Source organism: Staurois parvus, unplaced genomic scaffold (assembly GCF_062004578.1).
Source record: "Staurois parvus isolate SC_StPar_1 unplaced genomic scaffold, SC_StPar_1.0 ptg001130l, whole genome shotgun sequence".
Lineage (NCBI taxonomy): Eukaryota > Metazoa > Chordata > Amphibia > Anura > Ranidae > Staurois > Staurois parvus.
Window position 1 is genome coordinate 1,358,036 of NW_028318926.1, and position 24,479 is coordinate 1,382,514.

Here is a 24,479-nt window from a genome sequence, read left to right on the forward strand (position 1 = left end):
GATATAGTAAATGCAGGATCCGGGGAGACCAGATATAGTGAATGCAGGGTCCGGGGAGACCGGATATAGTGAATGCAGGGTCCGGGGAGACCGGATATAGTGAATGCGGGGTCCAGGGAGACCAGATATAGTGAATGCGGGGTCCGGGGAGACCAGGTATAGTGAATGCAGGGTCCAGGGAGACCAGATATGGTGAATGCAGGGTCCGGGGAGCCCGGATATAGTGAATGCAGGGTCCGGGGAGACCGGATATAGTGAATACAGTGTCCGGGGAGACCAGATATAGTGAATGCAGGGTCCGGGGAGAACAGATATAGTGAATGCAGGGTCCTGGGAGACCGGATATAGTGAATGCGGGGTCTGGGGAGAGCGGATATAGTGAATGCAGGGTCCGGGGAGAACAGATATAGTGAATGCAGGGTCCTGGGAGACCGGATATAGTGAATGCGGGGTCTGGGGAGAGCGGATATAGTGAATGCAGGGTCCTGGAAGAGTGGATATAGTGAATTCAGGGTCCGGGGAGACCAAATATAGTGAATTCTGGGTCCGGGGAGAGCGGATATAGTGAATGCAGGGTCCTGGGAGATCAGATATAGTGAATGCAGGGTCTGGAGAGACCGGATATAGTGAATGCAGGGTCCTGGAAGAGTGGATATAGTGAATGCAGGGTCCTGGAAGAGTGGATATAGTGAATGCAGGGTCGGGGCTTGGGAACACTTTACACCTACCAATAACTATGTAATCATGGGCATGCCTGATTGGATATGAATTGATTTGATATATTGGGTAGGTCCTAATATCATACTCATTTTGTTGTCTCTGGCCCTTTAAATGGAGCAGAACGCAGCAAGCAGAGGCAGAAAATCATCATTGTAGCTTAGTGTAATTCAGCGGCATTAACTCGGAATTGTTCCCAGCATCTGTCCCAAGGGAGGAGAGTTGGTACAGAGCGTGGTTATGTAATCGTGCGCTCTTATGTAACACATGCTTCAAATACAACGTAGCCTGAGATACTAATAGCATTCCTTTCTACAGCACCGGCTTCTCTATAGAGGCAGAGTATAAAAGGGAGCTCCGGGCTCAGAGAACTAGGAACAGGAGGGACTCCACATCCTCTAATATGGGGTCTGCGAGCCAGGAGCCTCCTACCTCCAATGCCTCATTTTATGGCAGGATAACATCAGAGCGATTGTTCAGAGATCAGTTATTGTAGAAATGACAGAGATTTGTAGATTGGGCTTACTAACATTATCATTATTATTGTTTTCATTAGTGTACATTTATATAACTCCGACATATACAGTATATATAGTCTATTTTACCCACCACAATCTCACACCATTATTAGTATATATTTATATAGCTCTGACATATACCGCAGTGCTGTACAGAGATCACTGAGCCAGTCACATCAGTCTCTGTACCACAGGAGCTTACACTCTAATGTCCCCCCCACAGTCACACAATATTATTATACATTTATATAACTCTGACATATACCGCAGTGCTGTACAGAGATCACTGAGCCAGTCACATCAGTCTCTGTACCAGAGGAGCTTACACTCTAATGTCCCCCCTACAGTCACACACTATTATTATACATTTATATAGCTCTGACATATACCATAGTGCTGTACAGAGATCACTGAGCCAGTCACATCAGTCTCTGCACCAGAGAGGTTGGTTGTGCTGTAGTTCTCTCCCCAGACACTAGGGGGCAGGCCTGCTTGCCTGACCCCCAACGACGATGAATGATTTTGGGATAGGCCATGTTCCCCCTGAGGGACCCAGCTTGCTCGCCAAAGCTTCAACTACACCTGAAGACCTTGGCTCTGGCCCTAAAAAAGGGGAATCCCTCCCTGCCTTCAGAGAGCTGGTTGCTGACCGTTTGGTGAGAATTACAAAGGAGGAGGAAAAGCTGATGAATCTGAAAGCCAATTATAAGAAAAAGAAAGTTCTAAATGATAAAGCATGGAGCAGCAGGCGGCAGAGTCTGAAGCCGGAGCTGAAAGGTTTGGAGGACGCCATCAAGAAGCAGCAGAGTTTGGTGAATGCCCTGAAGGAAAAGAGCGGAGCGTTCAAGGAAAAGTTCCAGAATGAAGAAAGATTCCAGAAAATGAAGGGAGACACCAGTAAAGCTTCAGCATCGGCGGTGGCAGTACGGGTGGAGAGCGAGGAGGGGGTCCTGGATGCTGCCCCTGTTATTCCATCCACCTCACGATCTGTTTCACTGGAGGAAATGGCGGCCTCTGCCTCACTCCCTCCCCAGCAAGCTGGAGGAACAGCACAGGAGGTAGAGGAAAATGGTAGAGGGCTGCTGAAGTTTATTCTCCCCTAAGTGGAAGAACCTTCTGTTTTTCAGAAGATTCTGAAGATGAGCATGACGGTGAGGACTCTGTACCTGGTCCTGTAAAGGAAAAGTCTACAGAAAAGCCACGCTTTATTAAAACTGTCAGTATGGATTCCAGTATGGGGAGCAGTGAGCAGAGCAGTATGGACTCCAGTACGGGGAGCAGTGAGCAGAGCAGTATGGACTCCAGTACGGGGAGCAGTGTGCAGAGCAGTATGGACTCCAGTATGGGGAGCAGTGTGCAGAGCAGTATGGAGAGCAGTATTCAGAGCAGTGTGCAGAGCAGTATGGACTCCAGTACGGGGAGCAGTGTGCAGAGCAGTATGGGGAGCAGTGAGCAGAGCAGTATGGACTCCAGTACGGGGAGCAGTGTGCAGAGCAGTATGGAGAGCAGTGTGCAGAGCAGTATGGAGAGCAGTGTGCAGAGCAGTATGGAGAGCAGTATGGACTCCAGTATGGGGAGCAGTGTGCAGAGCAGTATGGGGAGCAGTGAGCAGAGCAGTATGGACTCTAGTACGGGGAGCAGTGTGCAGAGCAGTATGGGGAGCAGTGAGCAGAGCAGTATGGACTCCAGTACGGGGAGCAGAGCAGTATGGACTCCAGTACAGGGAGCAGTGAGCAGAGCAATATGGACTCCAGTATTGGGAGCTGAGCAGTATGGACTCCAGTATGGGGAGCTGAGCAGTATGGACTCCAGTACGGGGAGCAGTGTGCAGAGCAGTATGGACTCCAGTATGGGAGCAGTGTGCAGAGCAGTATGGACTCCGGTATGGGGAGCAGTGTGCAGAGCAGTATGGACTCCATTATGGGGAGCAGTGAGCAGAGCAGTATGGACTCCAGTACGGGGAGCAGTGTGCAGAGCAGTATGGACTCCAGTACGGGGAGCAGTGTGCAGAGCAGTATGGACTCCAGTATGGGGAGCAGTGAGCAGAGCAGTATGGACTCCAGTATGGGGAGCTGAGCAGTATGGACTCCAGTACGGGGAGCAGTGTGCAGAGCAGTATGGACTCCAGTATGGGGAGCAGTGAGCAGAGCAGTATGGACTCCAGTATGGGGAGCTGAGCAGTATGGACTTCAGTACGGGGAGCAGTGTGCAGAGCAGTATGGACTCCAGTACAGGGAGCAGTGTGCAGAGCAGTATGGACTCCAGTATGGGGAGCAGTGTGCAGAGCAGTATGGACTCCAGTATGGGGAGCAGTGAGCAGAGCAGTATGGACTCCAGTATGGGGAGCTGAGCAGTATGGACTCCAGTACAGGGAGCAGTGTGCAAAGCAGTATGGACTCCAGTACGGGGAGCAGTGTGCAGAGCAGTATGGACTCCAGTACGGGGAGCAGTGTGCAGAGCAGTATGGACTCCAGTAGGGGGAGCAGTGTGCAGAGCAGTATGGACTCCAGTAGGGGGAGCAGTGTGCAGAGCAGTATGGACTCCAGTAGGGGGAGCAGTGTGCAGAGCAGTATGGACTCCAGTAGGGGGAGCAGTGTGCAGAGCAGTATGGACTCCAGTAGGGGGAGCAGTGTGCAGAGCAGTATGGACTCCAGTAGGGGGAGCAGTGTGCAGAGCAGTATGGACTCCAGTACGGGGAGCAGTGTGCAGAGCAGTATGGACTCCAGTAGGGGGAGCAGTGTGCAGAGCAGTATGGACTCCAGTAGGGGGAGCAGTGTGCAGAGCAGTATGGACTCCAGTACGGGGAGCAGTGTGCAAAGCAGTATGGACTCCAGTACGGGGAGCAGTGTGCAGAGCAGTATGGACTCCAGTAGGGGGAGCAGTGTGCAGAGCAGTATGGACTCCAGTAGGGGGAACAGTGTGCAGAGCAGTATGGACTCCAGTAGGGGGAGCAGTGTGCAGAGCAGTATGGACTCCAGTACGGGGAGCAGTGAGCAGAGCAGTATGGACTCCAGTACGGGGAGCAGTGTGCAGAGCAGTATGGACTCCAGTAGGGGGAGCAGTGTGCAGAGCAGTATGGACTCCAGTAGGGGGAGCAGTGTGCAGAGCAGTATGGACTCCAGTAGGGGGAGCAGTGTGCAGAGCAGTATGGACTCCAGTACGGGGAGCAGTGTGCAGAGCAGTATGGACTCCAGTAGCGGGAGCAGTGTGCAGAGCAGTATGGACTCCAGTAGGGGGAGCAGTGTGCAGAGCAGTATGGACTCCAGTAGGGGGAGCAGTGTGCAGAGCAGTATGGACTCCAGTATGGGGAGCAGTGTGCAGAGCAGAGTTTTTTGAAAGGAAATCCTCCTGTGTCTGCACAGAGCTCTGCAGGGAAGATGGGTGTTGTGCCTGCAGGACTGCACTCTGCTGGGACTGGGAATTCAGGGACTGTTGACTCTCTGCTACCAAAAATCCTGTGACTGTTGACTCTGCTTGAGGGAAGGTAAAGGTGGCTGAACAATCCCTGCTGGTGGCTGCAAGTACAGCAGAAAATGATGGCAGGGAAAATGTCAGCTGCGCTATGAAAGGTGTTTCTGAAACCCAGGGGAGAGTGACCAGGAGTGGAAGGCTTTTGCCTAAGAGGAGTATGTTGGGGGAGACAGGAGCATCTGGTGTGAGTGGGTATGCTGGGAGCAGTAGTGCCACAAGTGAAAGAAAATATGTGAATGGTAAAAGTGCTTGTAATTCTGGAAAGGGGAATGCATGTGTGTTGGTGGATGGAGTGACTGCTGCTGCTGCCTCTGATGGTACTTTGCAGAGCGGGGGTTCTGAGGCTCCTACAACCAATGGGTAGGGTGCAGCTTTAAGGTCTGATACATTTCATGCTACAAGTAAAACTTATGCTGGGGCTCAAGCTGGGAGGAGGGGGTCACATCAGGCTGTCAGCTCTGGGGGGAGATCTGCTGTAGGTCTACCATCTGCACCCCTGTGATTCAGGCGGCAGAATGTGGTGCAGCTCAGGTGGGAGTGTGGGAGATGTGTTCTCTGGAGTGACCAATCATGCTTCTCTGGCAATCTGATGGACTTGTCTGGGTTTTGCAGTTGCCAGGAGATTGGTACTTGCCTAACTGCATTGTGCCAAGTGTAAAGTTTGGTGGAAGGGGGAATATAGTATGGGGTTGTTTTTCAGGGGTTGAGCTTGGCCCCCTAGTTCCAGTGGAGGGAACTCTTAGATCGTCAGCATACCAAGACATTTTGGACAATTTCATTCTCCCAACTTTGTGGGAAGAATTTAGGGATGGCCCCTTCCTGTTCCAACATGACTGCACACCAGTGCACAAAGCAAGGTCCATAAAGACATGGAGGAGCCAGTTTGGGGTGGAGGAACTTGACAGTCCTGACCTCAACCTGATAGAACACCTTTGGGATGAATTAGAGCAGAGACTGTGAGCCAGGCCTCCTCCCTCGACATCAGTGCCTGACCTCACAAATGCTTTTTCCCAGAAGAGTTGAAGCTGTTATAGCTGCAAAGGGCGGGCCAACTCCATATTGAACCCAATGGACTAAAACTGGGATGCCATTAAAGTTCACTTATATTATCATACATTTATATAGCTCTGACAAACTTTTTTTTGGGTGGACAGCCTTTTGCTAACCACTGAGTCAATGTACTGTCCAGCTGTGTTTGGGGATCTGGGCGTCACGCTGGGGTGATAGGGTACATGGTGGTACATGAGGCCGGTGTCTGATGAAAGACTCAGCGCTGCGGAGGGAAGTGGGTCAGGGAGAGCTCAGGATAACAAGGCTGCCTCTGGTGGGATTTATTTAGCAGAGAACATGAAATTGTGAGTGGGGATTAGCGTCGAGAGTGCTGCGGAGCAATGGACAGATGTTCACAGCGACTGGTTAACCATTACAGCACCAGCACATATCACCAGCGCACTCTGTCATTGTCGAGCACTGTGACTTCTACACTCCGGCACAAAGGACACCAAGGCTGCTAATACAGGTGAAACTCGAAAAATTAGAATATCGTGCAAAAGTTCATTTATTTCAGTAATGCAACTTAAAAGGTGAAACTAATATATGAGATAGACTCATTACATGCAAAGCAAGATAGTTCAAGCCGTGATTTGTCATCATTGTGATGATTATGGCTTACAGCTCATGAAAACCCCAAATCCACAATCTCAGAAAATGAGAATATTGTGAAAAGGTGCAATATTCTCGGCTCAAAGTGTCCCACTCTAATCAGATAATTAAACCATAACACCTGCAAAGGGTTCCTGAGCCTTTAAATGGTCTCTCAGTCTGGTTCAGTAGGAATCACAATCATGGGAAAGACTGCTGACCTGACAGTTGTGCAGAAAACCATCACTGACACCCTCTATAAGGAGGGAAAGCCTCAAAAGGGAATTGCAAAAGAAGTTGAATGTTCCCAAAGTGCTGTATCAAAGCACATTAATAGAAAGTTATGTGGAAGGGAACAGTGTGGAAGAAAAAAGTGCACAAGCAGCAGGGATGACCGCAGCCTGGAGAGGATTGTCAGGAAAAGGCCATTCAAAAGTGTTGGGGACTTTCACAAGGAATGGACTGAGGCTGGAGTCAGTGCATCAAGAGCCACCACACACAGACGGATCCTGGACATGGGCTTCAAATGTCATATTCATCTTGTCAAGCCGCTCCTGAACAACAAACAACATCAGAAGCATCTTACCTGGGCTAAAGAAAAACAGACCTGGTCTGTTGCTCAGTGGTCCAAAGTCCTCTTTTCTGATGAGAGCAACTTTTGCATCTCATTTGGAAACCAAGGACCCCGAGTATGGAGGAAGAATGGAGAGGCACAAGGACCCAGAGTATGGAGGAAGAATGGAGAGGCACAAGGACCCAGAGTATGGAGGAAGAATGGAGAGGCCCAAGGACCCAGAGTATGGAGGAAGAATGGAGAGGCCCAAGGACCCAGAGTATGGAGGAAGAATGGAGAGGCCCAAGGACCCCGAGTATGGAGAAAGAATGGAGAGGCCCAAGGACCCCGAGTATGGAGGAAGAATGGAGAGGCCCAAGGACCCCGAGTATGGAGGAAGAATGGAGAGGCCCAAGGACCCCGAGTATGGAGGAAGAATGGAGAGGCCCAAGGACCCCGAGTATGGAGGAAGAGTGGAGAGGCCCAAGGACCCCGAGTATGGAGGAAGAATGGAGAGGCCCAAGGACCCCGAGTATGGAGGAAGAATGGAGAGGCCCAAGGACCCCGAGTATGGAGGAAGAATGGAGAGGCCCAAGGACCCCGAGTATGGAGGAAGAATGGAGAGGCCCAAGGACCCCGAGTATGGAGAAAGAATGGAGAGGCCCAAGGACCCCGAGTATGGAGGAAGAATGGAGAGGCCCAAGGACCCCGAGTATGGAGGAAGAATGCAGACGCCCAAGGACCCCGAGTATGGAGGAAGAATGGAGAGGCACACACTGCAAGATGCTTGAAGTCCAGTGTGAAGTTTCCACAGTCTGTGTTGATTTAAGGAGCCATGTCATCTGCTGGTGTTGGTCCACTGTGCTTCATTAAGTCCACGGTCAACGCAGCCGTCTACCAGGAGATTTTGGAGCACTTCATGCTTCCTTCCACAGACGAGCGTTATGGGGATGCCGACTTCATTTTCTAGCAGGACTTGGCACCTGCCCACACTGCCAAAAGCACCAAAACCTGGTTTCTTCCACACTTTTCACTTCCACATAACTTTCTATTAATGTGCTTTGATACAGCACTTTGGGAACATCCAACTTCTTTTGCAATTCCCTTTTGAGGCTTTCCCTCCTTATGGAGGGTGTCAATGATGGTTTTCTGCACAACTGTCAGGTCAGCAGTCTTTCCCATGATTGTGATTCCTACTGATCCAGACTGAGAGACCATTTAAAGGCTCAGGAACCCTTTGCAGGTGTTATGGCTTAATTATCTGATTAGAGTGGGACACTTTGAGCCGAAAATATTGCACCTTTTCACAATATTCTCATTTTCTGAGATTGTGGATTTGGGGTTTTCATGAGCTGTAAGCCATAATCATCACAATGATGACAAATCACGGCTTGAATTGTCTTGCTTTGCATGTAATGAGTCTATCTCATATATTAGTTTCACCTTTTAAGTTGCTGCACTGAAATAAATGAACTTTTGCACCATATTCTAATTTTTCGAGTTTCACCTGTACACTAGCAGATTTTTGAACAAACATTTCAATCCTGCTTCTTCCAATTTACTGGTCACTGTGGCAGAAAACAGACATTGATTTGACCCCCACTAACAATTCGGAGATGGAACGGATGGACAAATTGCCCTGAAGTAAAAGTTTTTGAACAAAAGTCTTCTAGTGTATGGCCAGCTTTAGGCTTCCCTTACACCCAGTATTTGTCACAAAGGCGGAATAATTCTTTAAAGCTGAAATATGATTCTTATATTTTGCCTACCCTTGTTCCTCATTTCCTCCCCCTTATCTACATGTCAGTGCAATTATTAAATAAAATCTTTCTGTTTTCATTATATACCTTATTTAGGACCTGGTGTCATCATCACTTGGTCTTTGTGCCTTTCTATGCAATGCAGACAGATCATGGCTGATAAGAGGGGCAAGCAGGGTGCTGTATATAGTTTCCAGAAAACACAAAGCTTATGCATTGCCCACATGTGATACTGAGCCTCTGCGATTAAAAGAACTGAAATCTAATGAAAGGGTTGGGCCAGGGACAGTCAGGCTGCGTAGGAAAGTTTAGATGATGCTAGAAGTCCTCCAGCCAAGAAATGAGGCAGGCTCTATATGTCTCTATACAGCTTCTAGTGCACATTGTGAGAAGTTCACAGTGTGCAGTGAAATCAGAGTAAGCATTTAGGTCCAGGAGAGGAGCCACTACAACTGAAGGGAGGGCTGGAGGTCAGATTTAGGCTCCCAACTCCACCCACTTACCATGGCTGCCATGAGACTGACTCAGTTAGTTTACAGCATGGAAGATGCATCAAGATGGCAGTGACAGATTTAAAAATGTTATGATCAAGATCTCATTACTGAAAGAGGAACAAGAAGCCAAGGGGCGACTCAGCTCACCAGTACTCAGCCTCTAAATCAGCCATTGTCAATCAGAGCTCCTCCAGAGGACGCTAGGTGTTCCTTGAGCTGTCGCTGATTGACCACCTGTTTGGTGACTGCACAAGTCTGGGGCCAGTGCCACTTGGTAGAGTCAGCAGCATTTTGTCTGTAAGGATGGCATTCTGAACACAACTGTTAGAAGCATTCTTTCCACTGATCGCCAATGTAAGGAACATTCTTCCCACTGATCACCAATGTAAGGGACATTCTTCCCACTGATCACCAATGTAAGGGACATTCTTCCCACTGATCACCAATGTAAGGGACATTCTTCCCACTGATCACCAATGTAAGGGACATTCTTCCCACTGATCACCAATGTAAGGAGCATTCTTCCCACTGATCACCAATGTAAGGAACATTCTTCCCACTGATCACCAATGTAAAGGACATTCTACCCACTGATCACCAATGTAAGGAACATTCTTCCCACTGATCACCAATGTAAGGGACATTCTTCCCACTGATCACCAATGTAAGGGACATTCTTCCCACTGACCACCAATGTAAGGAGCATTCTTCCCACTGATCACCAATGTAAGGAACATTCTTCCCACTGATCACCAATGTAAGGGACATTCTACCCACTGATCACCAATGTAAGGAGCATTCTTCCCACTGATCACCAATGTAAGGAACATTCTTCCCACTGATCACCAATGTAAGGGACATTCTTCCCACTGATCACCAATGTAAGGGACATTCTTCCCACTGATCACCAATGTAAGGAGCATTCTTCCCACTGATCACCAATGTAAGGAACATTCTTCCCACTGATCACCAATGTAAAGGACATTCTACCCACTGATCACCAATGTAAGGAACATTCTTCCCACTGATCACCAATGTAAGGGACATTCTACCCACTGATCACCAATGTAAGGAGCATTCTTCCCACTGATCACCAATGTAAGGAACATTCTTCCCACTGATCACCAATGTAAAGGACATTCTACCCACTGATCACCAATGTAAGGAACATTCTTCCCACTGATCACCAATGTAAGGGACATTCTTCCCACTGATCACCAATGTAAGGGACATTCTTCCCACTGATCACCAATGTAAGGAGCATTTTACCCACTGACCACCAATGTAAGGGACATTCTTCCCACTGATCGCCAATGTAAGGGACAATCTTCCCACTGATCACCAATGTAAGGGCATTTTTCCCACTCATCACCAATGTAAGGAACATTCTTCCCACTGATCACCAATGTAAGGGACATTCTTCCCACTGATCACCAATGTAAGGGACATTCTTCCCACTGATCGCCAATGTAAGGGACATTCTTCCCACTGACCACCAATGTAAGGGACATTCTTCCCACTGATCGCCAATGTAAGGGACATTCTTCCCACTGACCGCCAATGTAAGGGACATTCTTCCCACTGATCGCCAATGTAAGGGACATTCTTCCCACTGACCGCCAATGTAAGGGACATTCTTCCCACTGATCGCCAATGTAAGGGACATTCTTCCCACTGACCGCCAATGTAAGGGACATTCTTCCCACTGATCGCCAATGTAAGGGACATTCTTCCCACTGATCTCCAATGTAAGGGACATTCTTCCCACTGACCACCAATGTAAGGGGCATTATTCCCACTAATCGCCAATGTACGGGACATTCTTCCCACTGACCACCAATGTAAGGGGCATTCTTCCCACTGATCGCCAATGTACGGGACATTCTTCCCATTGATCACCAATGTAAGGGACATTCTTCCCACTGATCGCCAATGTAGGGAGCATTCTTCTCACTGACCACCAATGTAAGGAGCATTCTTCCCACTGATTGCCAATGTAAAGGACATTCTTCCCATTGATCACCAATGTAAGGATGATTCTTCCCACTGACCACCAATGTAAGGAGCATTCTTCCCACTGACCACCAATGTAAGGAGCATTCTTCCCACCGACTGCCAAAGTAAGGAGCATTCTTCCCACTGATCACCAATGTAAGGGGCATGCTTGCCACTGACCAAAAATGTGAGGAGCATTCTTCCCACTGACTACCAATGTAAGGGACATTCTTCCCATTGATCACCAATGTAAGGGACATTCTTCCCACTGATCGCCAATGTAAGGAGCATTCTTCCCACTGACCACCAATGTAAGGAGCATTCTTCCCACTGACCACCAATGTAAGGAGCATTTTTCCCACTGATTGCCAATGTAAAGGACATTCTTCCCATTGATCACCAATGTAAGGATGATTCTTCTCACTGACCACCAATGTAAGGAGCATTCTTCCCACTGACCACCAATGTAAGGAGTATTCTTCCCACTGACTGCCAAAGTAAGGAGCATTCTTCCCACTGATCACCAATGTAAGGGGCATGCTTGCCACTGACCACCAATGTAAGGAGCATTCTGCCCACTGACAACCAATGTAAGGGACATTCTTCCAACCGACCACTAATGTAAGGAGCATTCTTCCCATTGACCACCAATGTAAGGAGCATTCTCACTGACCACCAATGTAAGCGTTCTTCCCATTTATCACCAATGTAAGGAGCATTCTTCCCACTGACCACCAATGTAAGGAACATTCTTCTCGCTGACCATCAATATAAGAAGCATTCTTCCCACTGACCACCAATGTAAGGGACATTCTTCTCGCTGACCATCAATATAAGAAGCATTCTTCCCACTGACCACCAATTTAAGGGACATTCTTCCCACTGACCACCAATGTAAGGGACATTCTTCTCGCTAACCATCAATATAAGAAGCATTCTTCCCACTGATCACCAATGTAAGGGACATTCTTCCCACTGATCACCAATGTAAGGGACATTCTTCCCACTGATCATCAATGTAAGGGACATTCTTCCCACTGACAACCAATGTAAGGGACATTCTTCCCACTGACCACCAATGTAAGGAACATTCTTCCCACTGATCACCAATGTAAGGGACATTCTTCCCACTGACCACCAATGTAAGGGATATTCTTCCCACTGATCTCCAATGTAAGGGACATTCTTCCCACTGACCACCAATGTAAGGGACATTCTTCCCACTGACCACCAATGTAAGGGACATTCTTCTCGCTAACCATCAATATAAGAAGCATTCTTCCCACTGATCACCAATGTAAGGGACATTCTTCCCACTGATCACCAATGTAAGGGACATTCTTCCCACTGATCACCAATGTAAGGGACATTCTTCCCACTGATCACCAATGTAAGGGACATTCTTCCCACTGACCACCAATGTAAGGGACATTCTTCCCACTGACCCCCAATGTAAGAGACATTCTTCCCACTGATCTCCAATGTATGGGACATTCTTCCCACTGATCACCAATGTAAGGGACATTATTCCCACTGACCACCAATGTAAGGGACATTCTTCACACTGACCACCAATGTAAGGGACATTCTTCCCACTGATCAGCAATGTAAGGGACATTCTTCCCACTGATCACCAATGTAAGGGACATTCTTCCCACCGATCACCAATGTAAGGAGCATTCTTCCCACTGACCACCAATGTAAGGGACATTCTTCCCTCTGACCACCAATGTAAGGGACATTCTTCCCACTGACCACCAATGTAAGGGACATTATTCCCACTGACCACCAATGTAAGGGAAATTCTTTCCACTGACCACCAATGTAAGGGACATTATTCCCACTGACCACCAATGTAAGAGACATTCTTCCCACTGATCACCAATGTAAGGAGCATTCTTCCCACTGATCCCCAATGTAAGGGACATTCTTCCCTCTGACCACCAATATAAGGGGAATTCTTCCCACTGACCCCCAAGGTAAGGGAAATTCTTCCCACTGACCCCCAATGTAAGGAGCATTCTTCCCACTGGCCACCAATGTAAGGAGCATTCTTCCCACTGATCACCAATATAAGGGACATTCTTCCCACTGATCACCAATGTAAGGGACATTCTTCCCACTGATCACCAATGTAAGGGACATTCTTCCCACTGATCACCAATGTAAGGGACATTCTTCCCACTGATCACCAATGTAAGGGGCATTCTTCCCACTGATCACCAATGTAAGGAACATTCTTCCCACTGATCACCAATGTAAGGGACATTCTTCCCACTGACCACCAATGTAAGGGACATTCTTCCCACTGACCACCAATGTAAGGGACATTCTTCTCGCTGACCATCAATATAAGAAGCATTCTGCCCACTGACCACCAATTAATTAGTTTAAGCATGGGTTCCTCAAGACCTAAAAAGTATTTTAGGGGTTCCTGTAAAGGAGCAAGGCTGAAAAAGGCTTCTCCAGATGAAATGCCATTGTGTAAATTCCTAAATGATCTCTTGGTGGGTATCATCGTGACTGCGTTTTCAGCCCTGATATGGAGTCTTGTGAAGATGCTTCATTTGGCACAGACCATCTGTTGGTACGTGTGCCAGTCTCTGGCTCTACTGTCTGAAAAAAAGAATATTGTATAAAAATATTAGATGAAGGAACAGATGGTGGAGATGTTGGATCCACAAACCGTACTCAGAGGATCTCCCAACCCGCCAGACAGATGTGACGTCTGACATGTTGGGGCTGCTTTACCAAACGTGGAGCTGTTGTCCCTAGCTGATAATAACAGGGTCTATCATACCGCACACGTACATTGAGGGCATGTGAATGGATAGACGTTGGCATGCTGCGTTCCTTTGTAACAAGTGCTGTGTTGTGCTGTAATACAATTTTTTTAAACTTCTCTAAGCTTTATTTTTAACCACTTCCAGTCCGGACACTTTCACCCCCTTCCTGTCCAGGCCAATTTTCAGCTTTCAGCGCTATCACCTATTGAATGACAATTGCGCGGTCATGCAACACTGTACCTATATGAATTTTTTAGCATTTTTTTTTAGACAGATAAAGATTTATTTTAGTGGTATTTATTCACCACTGGGTTTTTTTTTTTTGCTATTTAAATGAAAAAGTCCAAAAATTTTGAAAAGTGTTTTTCTTATAAAATTTTGCAAATAGTATTTCATCATAAATCTTGGCCAAAATTTATTCCGTTATCTTTTTAGTAAAAAACTAAAATAACCCAAACTAGTTTATAACCAAAATTATAATTTTTAAACTTTTTTTTTTACCTTTTTTTTATATTATTGTTTTTTTGTTTTTGTATTTATTCACCACTGGGATTTTTTGAAAAAAAGTATTTTTCTTATAAAATTTTGCAAATAATTAGTATTTCATCATAAATCTTGGCCAAAAGTTATTCCGTTATCTTTTTAGTTAAAAAAAATAAGCCAAAATTAGTTTATAATCAAAAATTATAATTTTTAAACATTTTTTTTCCATTTTTATTATTTTACATACTGTCACCCTAGCAGTACAGTGTCATCATGCTGACAGTGTACTACTTGTGGGGGGTAATGAAGATTTTTGTTTTTTACACTGATTGCTTTTACACCCATAAAGGCTGTAAAAGCAATCACTCCTCCTTCTCTCTAGCTGCATTCTTGCAGCCATTGAGAAATACTGTGTGAGCTGTGATTGGTCTCAGCTTGTCACATGGTACAAGGCTGTTGTGAATAGCCCTGTACCATGTGACCTCTGTGATCGTTCACAGATTTCACACGTATTAAGCAATGATGTCAGAAATTACATCTTGCTTACTACTCTGCATGTGATCACTGATTGGGACCTCGCACAGACGACCTCGCACCGTCCGACAATCGGTGTTCCACTGTGTCCGGAGGACACAGCAGGCACCGGATCGCGGTGCTGCACGCTCTAAGGGAGTGCGCAAAAACAGGGTGCGGGGAGGCCGTTTATAAACGGCCACCCAACCCTGCACTGCCACTGTCCGGCCGTTTATATACAATGGCTGTATGGTAGGTGGTTACCTCAGCAGGCTGTATTGACTCTTGTGTATATGCCTGTTGCAGTGTGCGTATATGCCTTTTTGCATGTCTCACAGAAGAAAGTAGGGGCTGTTGCACTTTTCAGTACAGGAAAGCGGGCATCAGCCCAATGCATTGGTGACAACTGCTGCTACTGAAATACATTGCTTTTCTAATGTATATGCACTGGCATGCATATACTAATACATGTCAGCACATTTGATGTATATAGATCCTTAGGCTAACCTTACACATTACAATCTGGCCATTAGGTAGAACCTCATAATACATAGTTTTGGTAAATCTGAAGTTGATTGTACAAAGATTGTACAGCCAAAGTGTATGGTGACCCTTAGGGCTCATGTACACTGCAGCTGATAAACTCACATTTAGGAGCTTTTCTGTGTTTTTTTTCAGCAGCCCCTGAACTCACCCTAATGTTTTCCTATGTGTCCATTACACATCTTCGTTTACAGGTAGTTGAGTTTACAGTCTTTTTTTGAACACATCAAACTTGTGTTCAGACATCATTTTATCAGCGTCAAATCGCGTTTATAAGCGTTTGAAATTTTTTTTAACTCTTCCAGTTTCCAATGCTGTCCAGAGCCTTTTTTCATCATGAATTTGCATGAAAAGAATTTTCAAGGTGCTCAACTGGACAAAACACTGAACACAGGATGTTCCTACCAAGCTTGTCACACATTGTAATGACCAAGTCACACCTCAGACCGCTCCCACCCTTGGAAACAAAAGATATGTTAATGACCATTCACACCTCAAATTCCTCATGAAGACCCCCAGCCAGGTGACCTTAATGACTCCCTCCACCAGACACCTTTCCCACCCTTGGAAACAAAAGAAATGTTAATGACCATTCACACCTCAAATTCCTCATGAAGACCCCCTGCCAGGTGACCTTAATGACTCCCTCCACCAGACACCTTTCCCACCCTTGGAAACAAAAGAAATGTTAATGAGCAACTCACACCTAAGCTAATCTCAACACATACTGCTGTCTCTGCTTCTACTCTCTGTATTTCTCTGAAACAGTCTGAAATAGTTAATAATTTACCACTTTTCGGTGCATTCTGGGCATTTGGGAGGTTCTCCTGTGCTTATCTTTAAGAAACGCTTCTAAACGCAAACGCACATAAACGTGGTATGCAAATGTGGCTAAACAGACGTTTTTTAACCTACGTTTTCCAGCAGTCAGTTTCCATTGTTCAGAAACATCCCGTGTACATGCGGCCTTAAGAGTTGATTTACTAAAGGCAAATGGACTGTGCACTCTGCAAATGCAATTGCGCTCCTTTTCTCCAGACTTTAGTAAATGTGGTAAAGCTCTCCTGATTTCCATCATCCAATCATGTGCAAGTAAAAATGTTTTTTTTTTCCTTGTAGCTGATTGGGTACTTTTTTACAAAGTAGTTTTACCATATAGACAAAGTGCAACTGCATTTGCAAAGTGCGCAGTCTATTTGCCTTTAGTAAACAAATGCCTGTGTCTTTCAAATGAGGCAGACAATTGTATTGTCCCTATGGCTGTCATACCCACTCTTTCTCCAGGTTTTCCAGGGGTCTCGTCAGATTCAGAGAAGGCCAGATTGGAAGGGATAGTCTTACACTACACACAGATCAGTATTGGCCAGAGATGCAAAAGATTCACTTGTATCAGTATGGCTGTGTTGGGGTTAAGGAGGACCTGTCATGTTTGATATGTCTTATTCATCAGTGAGTTTAATTCAAGTTTTTAAATAATCAAATGTACTTTAACTACAATAGATATTTCTGGGGCTAAGGGGTTAAGTATATTGAAGAGAGGTTTAGTGTTGGGGGTTACAGAGAGAGTTAATGTTGGAGTTTTAGTGCAGATTAGTGTTAGTGTTGCAGGCTGGTAAATGTTGCAGTTGCAGGAAGGGTTACTGGGAGGGTTGATGTTGAAATTACAGGACAGGTAATTGTTGGGGTTACAGGGAGGGTTAGTGTTAGGATTACGGTGAGTTAGTGTTAAGGTTACAGGGGAGTTAGTGTTGAGGTTGCAGGTAGGGATAGTATTGAGGTTACAGGGGGGTTAGTGTTGGGTTACAGAGGGGTTAGTGTTGAGGTTACAGGGAGGGTTAGTGTTGAGGTTACAGGGATGATTAGTGTTGAGGTTACAGGAATGATTAGTATTGAGGTTCCAGGGATGATTAGTGTTGAGGTTACAGGGAGGGTTAATGTTGAGGTTACAGGGAGGGTTAGTGTTGAGGTTACAGGGAGGATTAGAGTTGAGGTTACAGAGATGGTTAGTGTTGAGGTTACAGGGAGGATTAGGATTGAGGTTACATTGATGGTTAGTTTTGAGATTACTAGGAGGGTTAGTGATAACGTTACAGGGATGATTAGTGTTGAGGTTCCTGGGAGGGTTAATTTTGAGGTTACAGGGAGGGTTAGTGTTGAGGTTACAGGAAGGGTTAGTTTTGAGGTTACAGGAAGGGTTAGTGTTGAGGTTACAGGAAGGGTTAGTGTTGAGGTTACAGGAAGGGTTAGTGTTGAGGTTACAGAGATGGTTAGTGTTGAGGTTACTGGGAGGATTAGGGTTGAGGTTACAGGTTTGGTTAATGTTGAGGTTACATAGATGGTTAGTGTTGAGGTTACTGGGAGGATTAAGGTTGAGGTTACAGGGATGGTTAGTGTTGAGGTTACAGGAAGGGTTAGTGTTGAGGTTACAGGAAAGGTTAGTGTTGAGGTTACAGGGAGGATTAGGGTTGAGGTTACAGGGAGGGTTAGTGTTGAGGTTACTGGGAAGATTAGGGTTGAGATTACAGGGATGATTAGTGTTGAGGTTACAGGGAGGATTAGGGATGAGGTTACAGGAAGGGTTAGTGTTGAGGTTACAGGGAAGATTAGGGTTTAGGTTACAGGGATGGTTAGTGTTGAGGTTACAGAAAGGGTTAGTGTTGAGGTTACAGAGATGGTTAATGTTGAGGTTACTGGGAAGATTAGGGTTGAGGTTACAGGGATGGTTAGTGTTGAGGTTACAGGGATGATTAGTGTTGAGGTTACAGGGAGGATTAGGGATGAGGTTACAGGGAGGGTTAGTGTTGAGGTTACAGGGAGGGTTAGTGTTGAGGCCACAGGGAAGGTTAATGTTGAGGCTACAGTGAAGGTTACTGTTGAGGTTACAGGGAGGGTTAGTGTTGAGGTTACAGGGAGGGATAGTGTTGAGGCTACTGGGAGAGGTGATGTTGAGGTTACAGGAAGGGTTAGGATTGAGATTACTTGAGGGTAAGTATTAGGGTTACAGATAGTTTGAATGTTATAGTATTGGTTTAAATGTGAGGTTTACAGAGAGGGTTAAGGTTGAAGTTACAGGAAGGGTTAGTGTTGTTAATAACGGGGGGTTTAGGGTCGAGGTTACAGGAAGGGTTAGCGTTAAAGTTGCAGGGGAGTTGGTGTTGGGGTTTCAGGGCAAGTAAGTGTCTCAGTTACAGCAGTGGATAGTGTTGGAGTTACAGGGAGGGATAGTTTTGGAGTCACAAGGAGGGTTAGTGTTGGAGTCACAGAAAAAGTTAGTGTTGGAGTTACAGGGAGGGTTAGTGTTGGGGTTACAGGAGGGGATAGTGTGGGGGTTACAGGGAGGGTTAGTGTTGGAGTTACAGGGAGGGTTAGTGTTGGAGTTACAGGAGTGGATAGTTTTGGAGTTACAGGGAGGGCTAGTGTGGGGGTTACAGGGAGGGTTAATGTGGGGGTTACAGGGAGGGTTAGTGTGGGGGTTACAGGGAGGGTTAGTGTTGGGGTTACAGGGAGGGTTAGTGTTGGAGTTACAGGGAGGGTTAGTGTGGAGGTTACAGGGAGGGTTAGTGTTGGAGTTACAGGGAGGGTTAGTGTAGAGGTTACAGGGAGGGTTAGTGTTGGAGTTACAGGGAGGGTTAGTGTTGGGGTTACAGTGAGGGTTAGTGTTGGAGTTACAGGAGTGGATAGTGTTGGAGTTACAGGGAGGGTTAGTGTTGGAGTTACAGGGAGGGTTAGTGTTGGGGTTACAGGGAGGGTTAGTGTTGGTGTTACAGGAGGGTTAGTGTTGGTGTTACAGGAGGGTTAGTGCTGGGGTTACAGGGAGGGTTAGTGTTGGTGTTACAGGAGGGTTAGTGTTGGTGTTAGAGGATTAGCATGGTTACAGGGAGGATTAGTGTTAGGGTTACAGGGGAAGTTAGTGTTAGGGTTACAGGGGAAGTTAGGGTTAGTGGGAGTGTTGGAGTTGGTGTTAGGGTTACAGGGAGGGTTAGTGTTAGGGTTACAGGGAGGATTATTGTTAGGGTTACAGGGAGGATTAGTATGGTTACAGGGAGGATTAGTGTTAGGGTTACAGGGAGGGTTAGTGTTAGGGTTACAGGGGGTGTTAGAGTTACAGGGAGAGTTAGTGTTAAGGTTACAGGGAGAGTTCATGTTAGGGTTACAGGGAGGGTTAGTGTTGAGGTGTCAGGAGGAAGGGGGGGTTAGTGTTAAGGTTACAGGGTAGAGTAGTGTGGGAGTTGGTGTTAGAGTTACAGGGAGGGTTAGTGTTAAGGTTACGGAGGGGGTTAATGTTAGGGTTACAGTGAGTGTTAGGGTCACAGAGAGGGTTAGTGTTAGGGTTACAGGGAGGGTTCAAGTTAGGGTTACAGGGAGGGTTAGTGTTGAGGTTACGGGAGGGGGGATTAGTGTTTGGGTTACAGGGAGGGATAGTGTTAGAGTTGGTGTTAAAGTTACAGGGAGAGTTAGTGTTAGGATTACTGGGGGTGTTAGTATTGAGGTGTCAGGAGGGGGGGGGGGGTTAGTGTTTGGGTTACAGGGTAGAACAGTGTGGGAGTTGGTGTTAGAGTTACAAAGGGGGTTAGTGTTGGAGTTACAGGGGGGGTTAGTGTTGGAGTTACAGGGAGGGTTAGTGTTGGAGTTACAGGGAGGGTTAGTGTTGGGGTTACAGGGAGAGTTAGTGTTGGGGTTACAGGGAGGGTTAGTGTTGGGATTACAGGGAGGGTTAGTGTTGGAGATACAGGGAGGGTTAGTGTTGGGGTTACAGAAGGGGATAATGTTGGGTTACAGGGAGGGTTAGTGTTGGGGTTACAGGGAGGGTTAGTGTTGGAGTTACAGGGAGAGTTAGTGTTGGGGTTACAGGGAAGGTTAGTGTTGGTGTTACAGGGAGGGTTAGTGTTGGGGTTACAGGGAGGGTTAGTGTTGGGGTTACAGGGAAGGTTAGTGTTGGTGTTACAGGGAGGGTTAGTGTTGGGGTTACAGGGAGGGTTAGTGTTGGTGTTACAGGGAGGGTTCATGTTAGGGTTACAGGGAGGGTTAGTGTTGGAGTTACAGGGAGGGTTAGTGTTGGGGTTTCAGGGAGGGTTAGTGTTGGAGTTACAGGGAGGGTTAGTGTTGGGGTTACAGAAGGGGATAGTGTTGGGTTACAGGGAGGGTTAGTGTTGGGGTTACAGGGAGGGTTAGTGTTGGAGTTACAGGGAGAGTTAGTGTTGGGGTTACAGGGAGGGTTAGTGTTGGTGTTACAGGGAGGGTTAGTGTTGGGGTTACAGGGAGGGTTAGTGTTGGGGTTACAGGGAGGGTTAGTGTTGAGGTTACTGGGGGAGTTAGTGTTGGGGTTACAGGGAAGGTTAGTGTTGAGGTTACAGGGGGGTTAGTGTTAGGGTCACGGGAGGGTTAGTATGTCAGGCAGGGCATTGTTCTTCCTTCCATGAGTTCTGAGTTAAAAACTAACAGCATCTATTTCTGAAAACGAATGTACTGTTTTTAGGACATCCTCTGTATCAGTCATGTTTCTAGGTTGCCTCATCCTTCCTATCAAAGACAAATCCTTCCTGCTGCAAACCTTAAAGTGTCAGTCCACCCAAAGTGAACATGTTAATATTTACCTTCACTAAGCAAATTGCAAACCATTGATTGGATTTCCATGCATGCACCCTTCTTCAGATGATGTAGTATCTTATTGGGATTGATTTGCTAAACCTGGAGACTACAAAATCTGGTGCAGCTCTGCATAGAAACCAATCAGCTTCTAGGTTTTATTGTCAAAACTGAACAAGCCGAAGTTAGAAGCTGAGTGGTTTCTATGACGATCTGCAGCAGATTCTGCACTCTCCAGTTTTAGTAAATCAACTCCACAGTCTATCATTAGACCTCAGTCCTTTTTTGCAGTGAAAAACAGACTGGTGATCAGTGATCAGGTTAAATGGAATGAACAATCAACACTGGCCATTTCTGGAAGGAATTAATGTAACACTGTTCAACGATTATTGGGTTGTAATGCCTTATTGATCAGTCACATAGTATCACCACTAATGAGAACACTTTTATATTTCAGCTGGGGGATGGCGGTCAATGTTTATTCCACCTCTGTGACCAGCGAGAACCTGAGTCGTCATGACATGCTGGCATGGGTCAACGACTCTCTACAGCTCAGCTACACCAAGATAGAGCAGCTATGCTCAGGTAGGCCAGAAGCCATATTGTCTCTTACTTGATGAGGTGTAGTTACAGATAAAGATAGTATTGGAAGGTTTGTCATAGACATAAGGGCTATTTGTTACTAGAAACCTGTATGGGCTAGACGGCTTCTGATTGGTCAGCGCCATGTGAGAGTGCTGACCAATTAGAATCCCTATAATCCGTACTGTAAGCACTGCAAGGGGAGGAGAGAAAGCCGCAGGGATTTCAAATCCCCGGACCCGTGAAGCAGCTTTTCATTGACAGCAGGGGGTTGGCAGCCTGTTACAGTGGGACCGGGGGGAATGGGTAGGGGCTCCAATGGATGGCCTGAATCACTGAAGGCTGAGGTTACAGGGAGGGTTAGTGTTGAGTTTATAGGGAGAGTTAGTGTTGAGGTTACAGGGAGAGTTAGTGTTGAGGTTACAGGGAGAGTTAGTGTTCAGGTTACAGGGAGAGTTAGTGTTGAGGTTACTGGGAGAGTTAGCATTCAGGTTACAGGAAGGGTTAGTGTTGAGGTTACAGGGAGGGTTAGTGTTGAGGTTACTGGGAGAGTTAGTGTTGAGGTTACTGGGAGAGTTAGTGTTGAGGTTACAGGAAGGGTTAGGATTGAGGTTCCTGTGAGGGTTAGTGTTGAGATTACAGGGAGGGTTAATGTTGAGGTTACAGGGAGAGTTAGTGTTGAGGTTACAGGAAGGGTTAGGATTGAGGTTCCTGGGAGGGTTAGTGTTGATGTTACAGAGAGGGTTAGTGAATAGGTTACTGGGAGGGTTAGTATTAGGGTTACAGATAGTTTTAATGTTATAGTATTGGTTTAAATGTGAGGTTTACAGGGAGTGTTAAGGTTGAAGTTACAGGAAGAATTAGTGTGGGTATTAATGGGGGGTTTAGGGATGAGGTTACAGGAAGGGTTTGCATTGAAGTTACAGGGGAGTTAGTGTTGGGGTTTCAGGGCAGGTAACTGTCTCAGTTACAGGAGGGGATAGTGTTGGAATTACAGGAGGTGGGATAGTGTTGGGGTTACAGGAGGGGGATAGTGTTGGGGTTACTGGAGGGGGATAGTGTTGGGGTTACTGGAGGGGGATAGTGTTGGGGTTATAGGTAGGCTTAGTTTTAGTATTACGGAAAATAATAATTATGAGGTTACAGGGAAGGTTATAGGTTCTGTCAGGGTGATAGAAGGATGGTGATTGACGCGGAGCCCTGAAGCCATACATCTGCCTTGGTTCACATCTCGGCCATGCTGGGAGAGAGCCGCTGGATGCTGGGGGGAGAGAGGCAGGAGGAGCCCAAGCCGTAGCTGCTGGTGTCCACAGTGGGATCGGGAGCCAAAGCTGCTGGAACCCCAATGCAGGGAGGTTTCCTGCACCACTCCTTTGTGAACTCAGGCTTAATGTCACTATGACAAACCTTGGTTCTCACAGGAGCTGCGTGGGAAACTGAATGCAATTCTGGCAGGAATTGCATCTCATTTCTGTTCAAATCACATGCAATTCTTTGCAGTGCGATTTGGGCTAATTCGTTTTGTATAGGCTCAAATCACTCTGCAAAAATATCGGTACATGGTATTGGCCAGTACTTGACTGAAAGTGTCGGTACTCATACTCACCGGTAAAAAATGGGATCGGTACATCCCCACTGGTAAAGGCAGAGCTTTACGTCCTCGTGTTAGAGATGCCCACCTGGTGATTTGTTATCTGATGACCTCCATCCTCGCTGGATTTTTATTGATTTTTAAAACAATAAATAGACATCCAGAACTCCCAGGTAGACAGGAACAGAACCAAAATTATGGCTGGGGGATCTCACTGTGGGACTATTGATGACATAGAAGACTCCAGAAACTGAAACAACCCCCTGGGCTCCACCTATACCTAAAATAACACTTTTTAGGAGGAATGAACATAATAGAAAATTAGTGGTGGGTTCCACTTTCAAATGTGGATTATATAGAGCAGCCCACAACATAAGGACCGTATTCTAATGAAGTGACAGGGGCATCTAATGAGACTGGATAGGTTTAACAGAGTAGAACAGACATGTAAGTTGTAGTAATAATCAAGTAGAAAGGACGCACGTATAATCAATGCTACTGTTTAGTGGCCTTTATGAGATCTTACTAGGGTTCTCTGTGTTTGGACCGGACTGGAAATTAGGATGGTAAAGGCAATAAAGTGGTTCTGTAGCAGCTGTCGTCTCTCTCTACAGGTGCGGCGTACTGTCAGTTCATGGACATGCTCTTCCCCGGCTGTATCTTACTGAAGAAAGTGAAATTTCAGGCCAAGCTGGAACATGAATACATTCACAACTTCAAAGTCTTACAGGCTGCCTTCAAGAAGATGGCTGTGGACAAAGTAAGTTTGCTATGTCCATTCTGTGGTGGACTATTCATTCACTTACATCCTCTTTATCACTGACAGTGGTAACAGTGTCAGTAATAGTTTAAAACTAATGTCTAAAATGCTTTCAGAAGATCTATGGTATTTAAGCATTGCCAAGTGGCAACGTACACAGCTGTGCGATCAGTGTGTTATTAGTAATGATTCCATTCAGCTGTATTCAATTTACGGTTACTGTGTCAAATAGAGAGCACAATTCCAGAATGTGGTGACCACCACTCCTGCATGTCATTATTATTATTGTTAATTATATTTCATTTTATGGTAGAATGTATTGCCAAAGGTTTGTGGATACCTGACCATCACAGCTACTATATTAATAAAGATATACTATAATACTCATGCGCTGCCACAAACTAATGATAAGCTGCTGCAAGCATCTAAATGTGCTCCCACATAAATAAAATTCCCCAAGAATAGGGCTGTGCTGCCCCCTAGTGA

At 46.2% G+C, this 24,479-nt stretch overlaps 1 protein-coding gene across 4 annotated transcripts in view; it reads left to right on the top strand.

The window, feature by feature from the left end:
• MAPRE3 (microtubule associated protein RP/EB family member 3) overlaps nt 1–24,479 on the top strand; it is a 176,251-nt gene that overhangs the window by 130,890 nt on the left and 20,882 nt on the right. For all 4 annotated transcript variants that reach the window (XM_089659027.1, XM_089659029.1, XM_089659028.1 and 1 more), the window contains 2 exons: nt 21,518–21,645; nt 23,848–23,993. In XM_089659027.1, coding sequence (XP_089515153.1) covers nt 21,518–21,645; nt 23,848–23,993 — 274 coding nt within the window. The remainder of the gene's footprint in view (nt 1–21,517; nt 21,646–23,847; nt 23,994–24,479) is intronic.